Here is a 16,297-nt window from a genome sequence, read left to right on the forward strand (position 1 = left end):
CCTACGAGAAGGGGAGACAAGTGGAATCTGGCATCCATCTAAAATGGAGGAGGAAAATATTGTAAAAAAAAAAAACAACTTAAGGAGCCCTGACCCAACAATGATAAACAGTGAATATGCTCAGTGAGCACTCACAGGGGACATTGCCGATCCTCTCCGCTGGCGCCAATAAAATAGACTATACTGTTGTTTGCTCAATTCAATTGAGAATTTTGATAATGAAAAGACTAATGTATTTTAGTTGTCTTCTCTTTACAACAATAACTATGTTTTTCTGCAATTGCATTTAGAAATATTGTGATATGCCTGCTTTGGCCTCTACTTTTCACAGACAGTCGCAACTCAACAATAATCTACCTAAATTGCATGCGCTGCCTTTCCTTCCAACTGTAGGCAATAAGATTTAAAAATAAGCTAAATGATCCTCTGTGGCCAAATCATGTTTTAGTAGCCTATTTTGAATTATTGTATTTCTGTATAGATGGGAGTAGGCTATTAAAGGCTATATAATTTTGGAAACTTTATTCAATTTAGTTTAGGAAAAGCTTACATTCCCCTAGCCTTTTGGACACGCTGCCTATGCTGGCATATTAAAACAAGCGTAACATCCACTCGCTATTCGAATGCAGGCTACGGATTAGTTATTTTGTGGGCCATTCTAAATAAAACATTATTCCACCTATAGGCTATATATAAAGACCAGATTAAATTAAATTGTTTGATGGGTGAGAATATTATCAAGTGCTTGTCATATTTTGACAGAGACTGATGAAGTGTGTGCAGCCTGTGCAAGAAACAAAGCAGAGGCCATGCCTTTCATGCAACATTTCTCAAATCATCATTAGAGTTGCATCATGCAACCTTAGAATGTATTAAAAATCAAAGCATATAGCCTAACGTTTGTATCACAACTAAAGTTGCAAAGATCAACACAGAACAGCTGCATGTGTGCAATCCCGCTGAAATAATTTGGAGAAAATATCCTTTTTATTTTATTCAGCTATGTTCAATTGTATTCTTCATACTATAAAATAATATACAATAATGCTAAAAGAACTGTGTTGGCTATATTAAATGGATTTTACTTTGTAAAATGTAGATGTATCAAAAGGTCAGGAGATGCTAAACGTGTTTATGTTAATTAATGGTATGTGAGACAGTTATTTGCATGACAATCACCGGCTGACAAAATGTTGTGACCACCACAACCGTAGTTAACACCATCATCGCTAATATGCTCACCAAAAAGTAATTGAAGATCTAAATGCAACTTCACATGAAACTGATTGAGGTGAAATGATTGGCATGCAGATGGAGTCAGGACATTTCAGCAGTAAAATGTGAAGAATGTTGACAACATTTTGTATTTATGTAGGCTACACTAACCAGGTTTCCATCCAACCTTTTCACGCGAGTAAAGTACATGTCGGATTAAAAAAAAAGTCACAAAAAGCTTGATGGAAATATGTTGGTAAACATTCCAAATGTCGGCAAAAGAAATTATGCTTTACAAGGTGGGATTTTGTGTCGGTAAAATTAATTATGTGGAATGCTTTTATGATCAAATATTGATATAAGAACCATCATATAGAAGTCAATTGGAGTTACGCAAATGTATTGTGTGGCCCACCCACTACGACTCGGAAAGCATGCAGTTTCTTGGCAACAAATTAAATAAATTACGATGAACTTCACAGGGTGGTGAAAGTGCACAGTAATAAGCTTGACACTACTTTCCAATAAATAGAGGGTCTTATTCTGGTGACATGATGATCAGTGCTTTGCTGCCATTTGACAAATTAAAATACATTTTGCCCATAATAATCTAGGGCTGGGCGATATGGCCAAAACATCATATCACAATATCTCTCTTATTTTTGACGATATTTTATGTTTTGGATTAATTAAAGTTCTAAATATGCTTTGAGTAGTTTATGACACTTGGGTGGCAACAGAAATAAGTGATTTCAATGGGGCTTTCTGATTGTTTTATACTGTTCAATCCAACTTCAAACTAAAATAACGTTCAGCATTTTCTAAAATGTCTGCATTTCTTGCACTTTTGTTATCATTTCCACACTGTACCACGCAGGGCTGCATATAGGTGTAACGGATGTGAAACGGCTAGCTGAGTTAGCGGTGCGCGCTAAATAGCGTTTCAATCAGTGACATCACTTGCTCTGAGACCTTGAAGTTCCCCATTGTTTCCAGGGGACCCTAATTAGATGTTACATTCCATGTTCTTACCTCATGTAGCTAGCTAAGCTAACATATTCATGTTTCACTTATTCCTCTCTGATTTAAGATACCATTGCAAACAATATGCTTATCTAGGCCTACACCAGCACCAGCCACCTACGTTTGCGCCGATTTAGCAAACTAGCTAGCCAGACAACTAGAGATTCGTGGCTAACAATAGTCACAACAAACTAGCAGACATTTAGATACAAAAACGAATAGTGTACTTGTGGAAAGCAGCATTGTTTTCACCAACATCTTGTTACATCTATCTGACCATGCAGAGTGAACGGCAAGAAAGTGCTTGTGACTCCGTGGTCGAGTAACTGCTCCTTCCTTGAGTGACAGGGCACGGCCTGGGTTGGGAAGCGGAAAGACGACTCAAGTAGCGAACGGAGTAAACTATAAAAACGGACATTACATCCGCCTGAGTTCAATGTCACATTTAACAAACCAAACATTGAAATACCGTTACAGAAGGTAAAGGTAAAAAACCCAAACCGGTCCATGCATCAATACAGGGTATCTTGTCAGTGACAACGCGTCATTCAGGGCAGGTGGGGCTGGCCTATTTTGCATGTTATTTTGGTAATGACACGTGTCACATATCAGTATGTAAACAATGTAAAAATAAATGTATATATATATATATATATATATATATATATATATATATATATATATATATACATACATACATACATATACACACACTGAATAGCAGGCTAGTGATTGCTTTGCAATGCTTGCAGTTAACATTCGCCACTCTCACGGATTCCTTCCAAACTACTCATGGTTGAATTTGTGATTTCCAACTGTTGTGTAATGTTTATGTCCAATGGCCGATGAGCACCGATACGTTGTCTATAATTTCACGCCATTATTTCACCATATGACAAGGATTAAAAAGTATTTTCTAGTAGATTGTTCACTTGATTCATGATGATGACTGCTAGCTAAGATTTTGAAAGCATGATGTCTGTCCTATCAAAGCTACTGTACACACAACGTGATTTGGTGTCATTTTATCTATGGCCAATGACCTTGAGCCTTCTTGGATGGGCACTTCTAATGTAACTCTATGTCAGCAACCAAGGGGCTAGAATTTTCTAGCTTTACCCATAGACTTGGCGGTGACGAGGTGTCCCTATTAGTGACAGAACACTGAGTCAATCACAGTGCAATGCTCCATATTTACTGCTGGCTTGCCCCACCACCACAGAATGCACTGAGCTAGGCTGAAACACCTGCATGTTGGAGCTGCCTTACTCAAGAAAGCAAAAGAGACCATGTTTGTGTGTGGCTTTATTAACTAAATTTTATATATATTTATAAAATTGAGTTATGTAATATGCCAGGGAGATATGTGTACTGTAGCTAAGAAAGTAATACTAAGTGTATGTTGTGTAGTAAGATGTTAGTAGCCCATGTGCCTCACCCTAATAATTTGGTTTATTTACCCCTCTTAATTTCACCTACTGTTCTGACTTGCTGGTGCACATGTAGCCTATAACCTGTTTTAGAGAAATGTAATCATCAAATATTGTTAGAGCTTTCATTGTCTGCTTATGTGCCTCCTTTATTTATCCTAGGGTTCTGACTTGGTGTACAGTGAGAACACTAAGAACGGTCCATGTTCTGAATTCTGTCGCTGTACATTTCAAAAGTGCTAAACAAATAGTTATATTGACTGCGTCCATCCTAGCTCGCTCATTAATGTCTTGAAAATGTAATGAAACCCCATTAACATGTATTTTCTATTGTAACCACAAAAGTTATTTTTATGTACACTACGTCAAAACAAATGTTTTTTTGTGTGATTACTACCTCTGAGGGTTTAGCGCTTGAGGCAGTCACCTCATATACAAGTAGTTGGGAGTATGGCTAGATGGTACTGTCCTGTCAGCACATATCAAAGCTGCAGGCTAAAGTTAAACCTAGACTTGGTTTCCTCTATCGGGTCCTCTCAAGCAGCTAATGTTCTTTACCATCAGATTTGCCACCATTGCTCCTTATAGGACACATCACTGCACTCTATACTCCTCTGAAAACTGGTCATCTCTGTATACCCGTCGCAAGACCCACTGGTTGATGCTTATTTATAAAACCGTCTTAGGCCTCACTCCCCCCATCTGAGATATCTACTGCAGCCCTCATCCTCCACATACAACACCCGTTCTGCCAGTTACATTCTGTTAAAAGGTCCCCAAAGCACACACATCCCTGGGTTGCTCCTCTTTTCAGTTCCCTGCAGCTAGCTACTGGAACAAGCTGGAATAAACACTCAAACAGGACAGTTGTATCTCAATCTCTTGATTCAAAGACTCAATCATGGACACTCTTACTGAAAGTTGTGGCTGCTTTGCGTGATGTATTGTTGTCCCTACCTTCTTGCCCTTTGTGCTGTTGTCTGTGCCCAACAATGTTTGTACCCTGTTTTGTGCTACTGCCATGTTGTGTTGCTGCCATGCTATGTTGTCATCTTAGGTCTCTTTCTGTAGGGTTGTCTCTCGTCGCGATGTGTGTGTTGTCCTATATTTTTATTTACATATATTTTTATTCCCAGACCCCATCCCCGCAGGAGGTCCTTTGCCTTTTGGTAGGCGTCATTATCAATAAGAATTTGTTCTTAACTGACTTGCCTAGTTAAATAAAGGTTACATTTAAAAAAATCACGGACAGGCCTTTATGCGCAAAAAGCACATTTTATGGAAACATCTCTGGTCGGTAAACGCGCATATTGTTTTTATGCGGGTTTCAGAATATTCGCAGTAAAATCAGGCGCCAATAAGATGGAAATGTAACTGTCCTGCAATATCACCCTTTTGTCTTGCATTCTCCATTTTAAAATGTGGTCAATCTATGGAGGCTGAATGTAACTGAGCCGGATTGTATGCAATATATTGTAACTCATGCTGTGTTCAAAACAACTGCGAGCTCAGAAAACTCCCGACACCCGAGCGTTCAGAACCGGTAACTTGGGGGTAAAAAAACTAGCTCCGAATAGGAAAAATCGATTTGAACGGTCATCCAACTTGGGCCTCTTTCTAGAACTCCTACTTTCCGACCTGAAGATCAGAGGTTATGATTTGACCTTGTATTATGCAGAGTTCCAAGTTGTCGTGAACATGGCATCTGAGCCAGAAACTATGCAGCATTTAACTTGAGCTGAATGCTATACCGTTCCTGGATGTAGCATCTAGCTCAGTGTTAGAGCCTCTATTGGGCAACCCAAAGACAACTGTTGCATACCCTTCATTCCGTTACCTACCATTGCTTCCCATCATCTCGCAAATCTCCGTTTTGAACGACTCACTTTATTACCAACATTATACTACTTACACTTAGTCAATTTTGACACTAGAATGAATGTTTGACTCATAGGCCACTTTCAAAACAAGAAGTAGCTTTTAGGTGCAGTCGCTATTTAAAGCGGAGGAAGACGCAAAGCATTACTGTAGCTACATGAACTAACGTTAACTGTACGTAGCCATAATCTCATGCTGAAGCTAGCTAACGCAAGCGAACCATAATCTTGCAAAGACGAACGGAAACTGTTGCTGTGTTGGCACAAAACGGGCTAAATATGCTGTTTGCTTACCATGTTATTGAATTAGCTGTATCCTTTTTTCCCTCCTTTTTTTGAAGGGTCGTTTCACGTTTGTAGCTAGTTATGTTGTGAGGTGCGTAATACTATCCAAATTAAAGTTTGAAACCTCTCTGGCTCACTGAGGTATACTATCTCTATGAACGCTCTGGCGAGGCCACGAAATGAAAAGCATTCTGCGCATGCTCCGAACCTTATTTTTCTTCTGGGGAGAAGCGTGTCGGTTGGCATGGCTTGTGATGCTTTACCGCCACCTACTGGACTGAAGTGTGGATGGTTGATGGAAGCCTTTTGTATAGTGTTTATGATACATTATTTTAACATTAAAATACATTTCACAACACATTAAGTGCGTCCTCTCTACCATCTTGCACTTATGAGCTTAGATGGTTCTCAAATTAATTAGGTCTCTGCATATAAACTACTAGCACACAACTCGGACACCCATGCATACCCCACAAGCCATGCCACCAGAAGTCTGGGGAATAATATCCCCATAATCTATAACAGACATAAAAGTAGCATGCACAATTTGTCTTCTATTTATAGAGGACAAAAATGTCATGTTTCTATAGAGGAAGCCTAGCTTTTTATTTTTATTTATTTCACCTTTATTTAACCAGGTAGGCTAGTTGAGAACAAGTTCTCATTTGCAACTGCGACCTGGCCAAGATAAAGCATAGCAGTGTGAACAGACAACACAGAGTTACACATGGAGTAAACAATTAACAAGTCAATAACACAGTAGGAAAAAAAGGGGGAGTCTATATATAATGTGTGCAAATGGCATGAGGAGGTAGTAATTACAATTTTGCAGATTAACACTGGAGTGATAAATGATCAGATGGTCATGTACAGGTAGAGATATTGGTGTGCAAAAGAGCAGAAAAGTAAATAAATAAAAACAGTATAAAAACAGTATGGGAATGAGGTAGGTGAAAATGGGTGGGCTATTTACCAATAGACTATGTACAGCTGCAGCGATCGGTTAGCTGCTCAGATAGCTGATGTTTGAAGTTGGTGAGGGAGATAAGTCTCCAACTTCAGCGATTTTTGCAGTTCGTTCCAGTCACAGGCAGCAGAGTACTGGAACGAAAGGCGGCCAAATGAGGTGTTGGCTTTAGGGATGATCAGTGAGATACACCTGCTGGAGCGCGTGCTACGGATGGGTGTTGCCATCGTGACCAGTGAACTGAGATAAGGCGGAGCTTTACCTAGCATGGATTTGTAGATGACCTGGAGCCAGTGGGTCTGGCGACGAATATGTAGCGAGGGCCAGCTGACTAGAGCATACAAGTCGCAGTGGTGGGTGGTATAAGGTGCTTTAGTGACAAAACGGATGGCATTGTGATAGACTGCATCCAGTTTGCTGAGTAGAGTGTTGGAAGCCATTTTGTAGATGACATCGCTGAAGTCGAGGATCGGTAGGATAGTCAGTTTTACTAGGGTAAGCTTGGCGGCGTGAGTGAAGGAGGCTTTGTTGCGGAATAGAAAGCCGACTCTTGATTTGATTTTCGATTGGAGATGTTTGATATGAGTCTGGAAGGAGAGTTTGCAGTCTAGCCAGACACCTAGGTACTTATAGATGTCCACATATTCAAGGTCGGAACCATCCAGGTTGGTGATGCTAGTCGGGCATGCGGGTGCAGGCAGCGATCGGTTGAAAAGCATGCATTTGGTTTTACTAGCGTTTAAGAGCAGTTGGAGGCCACGGAAGGAGTGCTGTATGGCTTGATATTTAGCTGTTTACAAAGTTCGTCAATATGCATTTTAATCGCATTAGCCTACGAGAACATTTCCCAGGACATAGGCAGATCTGAAATTGGCAAAAAGCTTAACTGTCCAATTTACAGTAGCTATTACAGTGAAATAATACCATGCTATTATTTGAGGAGAGTGCACAGTTTTGAACATGAAAAGTTATTAATAAACAAATTAGGCACATTTGAGCAGTCTTGATACAACATTTTGTACAGAAATGCAATGGTTCATTGGATCAGTCTAAAACTTTGCCCATACACTGCTGTCATCTAGTGGCCAAAATCTAAATTGCACCTGGTCTGGAATAATACATTATGGCCTTTCTCTTGCATTTCAAAGATGGTACCAGAATAAAAAAAACGTCTTTATTTTCTTTGCATTATCTTTTACCAGATCTAATGTGTTATATTGTCCTACATTCATTTCACATTTCCACAAACTTTAAAGTTTCCTTTCAAATGGTACCAAGAAAATGCATATCGTTGCTTCAGGGCCTGAGCTACAGGCAGTTAGATTTGGGTATGCCATTTTAGGTCAAAGTTGAAAAAAAGGGGCAGATCCTTATTAAACAGACAGCTCTGTGTATTCAACATGTCAATACAAGTAGCGAAGTCAATCTCCCCTCTACTTTGAGCCAGGAGAGATTGACATGCAAATTATTGTTAGCTCTCCGTGTACATTTAAGGGCCAGCAGTGCTGCCCTGTTCTGTGCCAATTGTAATTTGCCTAAATCCCTCTTTGTGGCACCTGACCATACAACTGGACAACAATACAGGTGTGACAAAACTAGGGCCTGTAGGACCTGCCTTGTTGATAGTGTTGTTAAGGCAGAGCTTTATCATGGACAGACCTCTACCAATCTTACATACCATTGCATCATTGTGTTTTGTCCATGACAGTTAACAATGCAGGGTTTACTCAAAGCAATTGGTCTCCTCAACTTGCTCAATCTCCACATTATTCATTACAATATGTACTTGAGGTTTATGGTTTAGTGAATGACTTTCTCCAAATGCAATGCTTTTATATTTTTTATATTTAGGACTAACATATCTTGTCCCCCATTCTGAAACTGACTTCAGCTCGTTAAGTTTTGCAGTAATTTCACTTGCTGTGGTAGATTGAAGTGAACAGTGTTCATCATCATACATAGACACACAGGCTTTACTCCGAGCCAGTGGCATGTCATTAGTAAAGATTGAAAAGGTAAGTGGCAGCTGCCCTGGGGAATGCTTGACTCTACCTGGATTATGTTACATTAAAGGAACACCCTCTGTGTTCTGTTAGACAGGGAACTCTCAATCCACAATATAGCAGGGGATGTAAAGCCATAACACGTGTTTTTCCAGCAGCAGATTATGATCGACATTGTCAAAAGCTGCACTAAAGTCTAACAAAACAGCTCCCACAATCTTTTTATCAATTTCTCGAAGCCAATCAGACATTTGTGTAAGTGCCGTCCGTACATGTTGAATGGCCTTCCTTATAAGCGTGCTGAAAATCTGTTTTTAATTTGTTTACTGTGAAATAGCATTGTATCTAGTAAAAATAAAATCCTAAAATTTCATTTAAAGTGCTCCAATGCTTTATACTAGCATTCTTTATATAATTTCTTGGTTTCATAGTACAGTTTCTTATTTTTGTTCAGTTTAGTCACATTTGCCAAATAGCTGTGCAGCCAGACTTATTTAACATTCATTTTGCCTCAACCATACACTTTTTCAATACCTCATCAATCAATCCATAGGGATTTAACAGTTTTTACATTCATTTTCTTAAATGGGTGCATGATTATTAGTAACCTGAATAAGCAATTTCATAAATGTGTCAAGTGCAGCATCTGGTTGCTCCTCATTACACACCCCAGACCAGAAAATGTTCTTTACATCTTCAACATTGGAATCACTACAAAACTGATTTTAATGACCTCTTAGACCCAGCCTTTGGAACATTGGTTTTCCTAGATATGGCTACAATATCATACCGATGGATGTTTATACTGCTATAGAGTAGCAGCATTAGTAAAGATGTGATCAATACATGTGGATGATTTCATTTCTGTGCTGTTTGTAAATACCCTAGTAGGTTGACTGATAACCAATGCCTGCAACCCTGGTTCAGGTTACAGTTTGAAGCTTTTTCTTGAGTGGGCAGCTTGATGAAAGCCTGTAAATATTTAGGTCACCAAGAAAATATACAGTATCTCTTGATATGACATACATCAATCATGCATTTCACACATAATATCCAGATACTGACTGTTAGCACTTGGTCGATAGCAGCTTCCCACAAGAATGGGCTTTAGGTGAGGCAGGTGAACCTGAAGCCATATTACTTCAACAGCATTTGCCATGCAATCCTCTCTAAGCTTTACAGAAATATGACTGAACATACACGGCAATACATCCACCATTGGCATTCCTGTCTCTTCTGAAGATGTTGAAACCATGTATTGATACCGCTGTATTGTCAAAGGTATTATCCGAGTTTCAGAAATAGTAAGTATATGAATGTTATGTTACTAGCACGTTATCGATTTCATGAACCTTGTTTCTTAGGCTACATATGCTAATGTGGCCTTTTCCCCACTTTTATAGGATTCTTGATTGATAAGCATCCCAGTAAAGCAATAAAAACAGAGGTAGACATGACAGTGATATTTATGTTTGAGCTGATAGTGCAGTGTAACTATTCCCTCCGCAAGGCAATCAAACAAGCTAAGCGTCAGTATAGAGACAAAGTAGAATCTCAATTCAACGGCTCAGACACAAGAGGTATGTGGCAGGGTCTACAGTCAATCACGGATTACAAAAAGAAAACCAGCCCAGTTACGGACCAGGATGTCTTGCTCCTAGGCAGACTAAATCACTTTTTTGCCCGCTTTGAGGACAATACAGTGCCACTGACACGGCCCGCAACTAAAACATGCAGACTCTCCTTCACTGCAGCCGACACGAGGAAAACATTTAAACGTGTCAACCCTCCCAAGGTTGCAGGCCCAGACGGCATCCCCAGCCGCGCCCTCAGAGCATGCGCAGACCAGCTGGCTGGTGTGTTTACGGACATATTCAATCAATCCCTATCCCAGTCTGTTGTTCCCACATGCTTCAAGAGGGCCACCATTGTTCCTGTTCCCAAGAAAGCTAAGTTAACTGAGCTAAACGACTACTGCCCCGTAGCACTCACTTCAGTCATCATGAAGTGCTTTGAGACTTCAAGGACCATATCACCTCCACCCTACCTGACACCCTAGACCCACTCCAATTTGCTTACCGCCCAAATAGGTCCAGACGATGCAATCTCAACCACACTGCACACTGCCCTAACCCATCTGGACAAGAGGAATACCTATGTGAGAATGCTGTTCTTCGACTACAGCTCGGCATTTAACACCATAGTGCCCTCCAAGCTCGTCATCAAGCTCGAGACCCTGGGTCTCGACCCCGCCCTGTGCAACTGGGTACTGGACTTCCTGACGGGCCGCCCCCAGGTGGTGAGGGTAGGCAACAACATTTCCACCCCGCTGATCCTCAACACTGGGGCCCCACAAGGGTGCGTTCTGAGCCCTCTCCTGTACTCCCTGTTCACCCACGACTGCGTGGCCACGTACGCCTCCAACTCAAATCATCAAGTTTGCGGACGACACTACAGTGGTAGGCTTGATTACCAACAACAACGAGACGGCCTACAGGGAGGAGGTGAGGGCCCTCGGAGTGTGGTGTCAGGAAAATAACCTCACACTCAACGTCAACAAAACTAAGGAGATGATTGTGGACTTCAGAAAACAGCAGAGGGAACACCCCCCTATCCACATTGATGGGACAGTAGTGGAGAGGGTAGTAAGTTAAGGTCCTCGGCGTACACATCACAGACAAACTGAATTGGTCCACCCAAACAGACAGCATCGTGAAGAAGGCGCAGCAGCGCCTCTTCAACCTCAGGAGGCTGAAGATATTCGGCTTGTCACCAAAAGCACTCACAAACTTCTACAGATGCACAATCGAGAGCATCCTGTCGGGCTGTATCACCGCCTGGTACGGCAACTGCTCCGCCCACAACCGTAAGGCTCTCCAGAGGGTAGTGAGGTCTGCACAACGCATCACCGGGGGCAAACTACCTGCCCTCCAGGACACCTACACCACCCGATGTCACAGGAAGGCCATAAAGATCATCAAGGACAACAACCACCCGAGCCACTGCCTGTTCACCCCGCTATCATCCAGAAGGCAAGGTCAGTACAGGTGCATCAAAGCTGGGACCGAGAGACTGAAAAACAGCTTCTATCTCAAGGCCATCAGACTGTTAAACAGCCACCACTAACATTGAGTGGCTGCTGCCAACACACTGACTCAACTCCAGCCACTTTAATAATGGGAATTGATGGGAAATGTAAAATATATCACTAGCCACTTTAAACAATGCTACCTAATATAATGTTTACATACCCTACATTATTCATCTCAAATGTATATGTATATACTGTACTCTATATCATCTACTGCATCTTTATGTAATACATGTATCACTAGCCACTTTAACTATGCCACTTTGTTTACATACTCATCTCATATGTATATACTGCATCTTGCCTATGCCGCTCTGTACCATCACTCACTCATATATCTTTATGTACATATTCTTATCCCCTTACACTTGTGTCTATAAGGTAGTAGTTTTGGAATTGTTAGCTAGATTACTTGTTGGTTATTACTGCATTGTCGGAACTAGAAGCAGAAGCATTTCGCTACACTCGCATTAACATCTGCTAACCATGTGTATGTGACAAATAAAATTTGATTTTGATTTGAGTGTGAGCTGCACACAGTGTACTGATGTGTGATGCACGTGACAACTCGATTACTGAGGAAACAAAACATAATTGGAGTTTAAAGTCAAGACGGTCTTTGCATATTCATGAAGCTAGCATGGCATCTCACTCCCCATTGAATACAGGCGGTTGACATCAACACCCCTCATCGAATACACATTTTTTTTTTTTAAGTATTCAAAATTACGAGATGTATTCACCAAATCCAAAGAGATGAATAGACGGGAGCTTGACAGACCCCCGTTCCGCTCTGTGGACCACGAAATATCCCATTGTTAGGGCAGAGACAAGCATCTCATCATTATATCCACAGTATCTCTACCCAGACACACCCCAACCAATGATCCCAAACACATTTCATACAAAAAGCTTTATTTCAATTCTTGCATAACTCTATAACTGTACTTGACATCTATACACATTCAGACAGAGCTAACCACAGTTAAAGTGCTCTATCTTTTATTTTCTTCCTATAGGAAAGCTGTGATATGTACAGAGAGAGCAGAGAGAGAGCAAGCGGAACTAGGTACAACATTTCCCTCATCCCGAATACAGAGTAAGCTATCGTTCCAATCCCCTAGTGTGGGGGTAGAAAACCCGGGTCTTGGAATGCTGCAGGTTTTTGAGTTGACATTTTTTTTGCTTCAGACCTAGGAGACATGAAGGTGAAATATAGTCAATCAGATATCGATCAATTAACTCAATTGGAGAGGTGATAAGAGATATGGTGCCTGGTTGGAACTAAACCCTGCAACACCTGGTCACTCCAGGACCAGAGTTAAGGCCAAGAGCTTAGGCGACTGAAGGTGAGTGAGAGTGAGGAGGCAACTGGAGCACAGTCAGACAAACAAGCAGGCACAGAAGGGAATTTAAGTGTCTGAATCCACACGCAGAGCACTTCTTTACACACACAAGCACCGTCAATTTTCTTTACTGTAAGCCTACATTTTTACATGGTACTGGAAACATGGGAACTTCATAATGTAATTGTTTACAATGCAATTGACAAAACCAATCCCTGATAGACATGCCAAAATATGTTACCTTGCTCAACAACACACAACAGAAAGACAGACAGGCAGAAGCACATGTATCTTGAGGCGCCCAGTGGACAAGTCCTTGACGAGCAATTCCTTGTGGTGAAGCATTAGGTGGAAAAACACCAAAGTAGAAGTCAGGAGACAGTTTCCACACACACACACACACACACACACACACACACACACACACACACACACGAGCAGCAGTGAAATATTAAGACACAATAGCAGAAGCAGCAATCAGGTGACTGGGGAGAGGCAGGCATGGTTGAAGGTACCTCTGGACTGATGAGGTAGGCTGGGTTAGAGGCAAGGGTGGGTTTATTGTACATTGTGGTGGGTGTGTGTGGTGTTCACAGGTAAGGCTGGGGGTAGAGGTGAGGTAGGCTGAGAGATTTTAAGGGGTTGTGAGAAAAGTCCCTCGTGGTGATGAGAACACTAAGGCCATGATGGGGAGCACTACATAGTTGTATGTGCATTAGTGAGAGACAGATACGAAAAAAAAGAGAGAACGCAAGAAAGAGAAACAGGATCAAAGCGCCATCTTTCCCTTATAATACATTTTTCTTTCTTCCCCCTCTCCTTTCCTCCTCCCCGGTGTATTCCTCTAGTAGTCCTTTATTCCAGTGTTGGGGGAACAGGCCCTCTGTCGTTTCACAGAGCCCTCTTGTCAGTAGTAAAGACTATGTACATCCCCCCTCCCCACAAATCCCACCCCCCTTAATAAGTCCCCCACACATTCCTCTGCAAAGCCCTGGAGCAGCAGCAAACTGAGCGCCCTCCCTCCCTTTCCTTCCGATCATTCTTCCGTAGCTTTCTGAATGCCAAATTGAAACTATTCCCAATGAACTCCAGGAGCAATATGGTATGAATTCCACCGAGCCCATCCGAAGGCAAGGTGAAGGAATGACCTTTTGAAAACAGGAGTGCCTAAGGGTTGTTTCAAAGCTACACCTTCTCCCCTAGCTTTCTTCGCTTCCTCTCTTATACGTTCCTCTCCTTTTTCTCCACCTGGTGGGAGTATAACGCGGTTTAATGTACCGCACTGCATGTACACACGCAAGCACACAAATACTCGTCGCTCATCTTTTCAGCAGTATTCACAGCCAATCTTCACAGTAGAAAAAATAATAATAGTAGTTTCACAGCCACAGCACAAGAGCACCGTAACACAGACATTGACAGCTCATCTCCTAATTGCTTTGTGTGTATCAGAGTACACACACAACCAGGGGTTGGAACCAGTTCAGGGAACAGAACCAAAAACCGTAAAAGAACTAAACATTTCAAGGGACAGAACCGAGAACGAAAGTGATCTATACTGTTCCGGATCAGAACCGTTATTTTAAAAGAATGGGAACCGGTTAATAATGTTCTTTTACTTTCCGGGCATTTTTTTTCCAGTCCCACAAAAAAATGCAACCAAGCACCTATGCAAAGCCCTCGCTTTGACACTCAGAAACGTATTCCAGTGTCTGCCTGCCTGCCAGCGAAAATTATTCAGATATTTTTATTAGAGAACAATGGATTAACTTGTTCAATGGTAGTTAAGGATAGTTATCAGGTTTCACATTGGATTTATTAACTACAAAATGCAGTTTAAAAAAAACATTTTATCTCTGGTGCCGCTCTGCACACACAAGCGTGTTCGCTAGCTCGCTAGCGCTGGTCTAGGCGGAATTATGTGTAATGTCATGGAAACGAGTCATGGTCAAGGGCTAGCTCTGGTTCAACATTAGTCAACCCAACTCTCTGAAGTTCAAAGACATTCAAAGTTCCTTCATAGAAGCTCCTCCTCCGTAGGTATAATTCTGTGGGCCTAATTCAGATAATGTATGCCATAACAACAAGATGCCCAGCTCTTCATGCCCAGCACTCTTCTCACGCGCAAAATTTCAGTCTCATCTCGTACACTACACAACACTTGTCTGTCCAATGCATGTACATAGCATACCTACTCCATTCATTGGTGAAGTCATTTAATGTCGAGCTAAATGTTTTTAAAAAATAAAAAATTTGGAGATTTAAAAAAGGAACAGAAAGGACCTATATAAAACATACTTTTTGGGGGATTCAAACCAGTTCATAACTTTATTTTTCTGGTTGGAACAGTTAAATGGAATGAAAATAATTTTGGTTGCAACCCCGGTACACAACCCACGTCATCCATAGTGGGCTGGCTCTCTGTAACCAGTCTCTCCGTAGGGAGCCCAGTCCAATGTCAACTGCTTGACTGAGGGTTAGCAATTAGCATCTCGCTAATTAGCAACCTCAGTGAAAGGCTGTCCAGGAGTGATCCATTTGTCAGTTAAACTGATGGCCACACCCCCTCACACCCCTCCTCCTGAATGTGAGGAACGTATGTGTCTGTCAAAGGTGGGGAACGGGTCAACAACTCACAACTTCCTGTTCCGCGGTGATGACATTTCCTGATTCTGGTCAGGCGCTGGCTCCATCGTCATCATTAGCGACGCGGCCACCGCTCGTCCCGTGGGTGATACAGGTGGGTGAGGCAACGACGAGATCACGCTGGCTACTGTGCCGTGATTGGGATTCCAGTCGGTGGAGGCTGCTGTGAGTGGACAACGGATGGTCGAGGTGAGGCATGCTGCTGTGGGGGTGTATTGTTTGCTCCTCGCCGCCTCTGTAACTACAGGGGGTGTAGCTGGGGGTTGAGGAAAGAGAGGGGAAGGAGAGGTTAGTTCAGTAGCCCAGCACTTTGTGTACAGCACCCACACCAGCAGGTATGTCAGCTATGCTCTCTAAACTCATGAAGTCTTATATAGCCAGTCACTTTTATCTCAGTTATATAACAGATGGATA

At 41.8% G+C, this 16,297-nt stretch overlaps 2 protein-coding genes across 8 annotated transcripts in view; both read right to left on the minus strand.

The window, feature by feature from the left end:
• LOC118368474 (zinc finger protein OZF-like) overlaps window positions 1–16,018 on the minus strand; it is a 48,181-nt gene extending 32,163 nt beyond the window's left edge. For 3 of the 4 annotated variants that reach the window (XM_052496963.1, XM_052496962.1, XM_035752602.2), the window contains exon 1: window positions 5,840–6,017. In XM_052496963.1, the coding sequence (XP_052352923.1) occupies window positions 5,840–5,842 (3 nt within the window). In that variant the 5' untranslated portion in view covers window positions 5,843–6,017. Of the gene's footprint in view, window positions 1–5,839; window positions 6,018–15,874 lie in introns of those variants that run through there. The other variant, XM_035752604.2, reaches the window with a different exon arrangement.
• LOC118368473 (frizzled-3-like) overlaps window positions 12,786–16,297 on the minus strand; it is a 34,913-nt gene continuing 31,401 nt past the window's right edge. For all 4 annotated transcript variants that reach the window (XM_035752600.2, XM_035752601.2, XM_035752599.2 and 1 more), the window contains one exon: window positions 12,786–16,139. In XM_035752600.2, coding sequence (XP_035608493.1) covers window positions 15,914–16,139 — 226 coding nt within the window. In that variant the 3' untranslated portion in view covers window positions 12,786–15,913. The remainder of the gene's footprint in view (window positions 16,140–16,297) is intronic.

Source organism: Oncorhynchus keta, chromosome 35, assembly GCF_023373465.1.
Source record: "Oncorhynchus keta strain PuntledgeMale-10-30-2019 chromosome 35, Oket_V2, whole genome shotgun sequence".
Classification (NCBI taxonomy): Eukaryota; Metazoa; Chordata; class Actinopteri; order Salmoniformes; family Salmonidae; genus Oncorhynchus; species Oncorhynchus keta.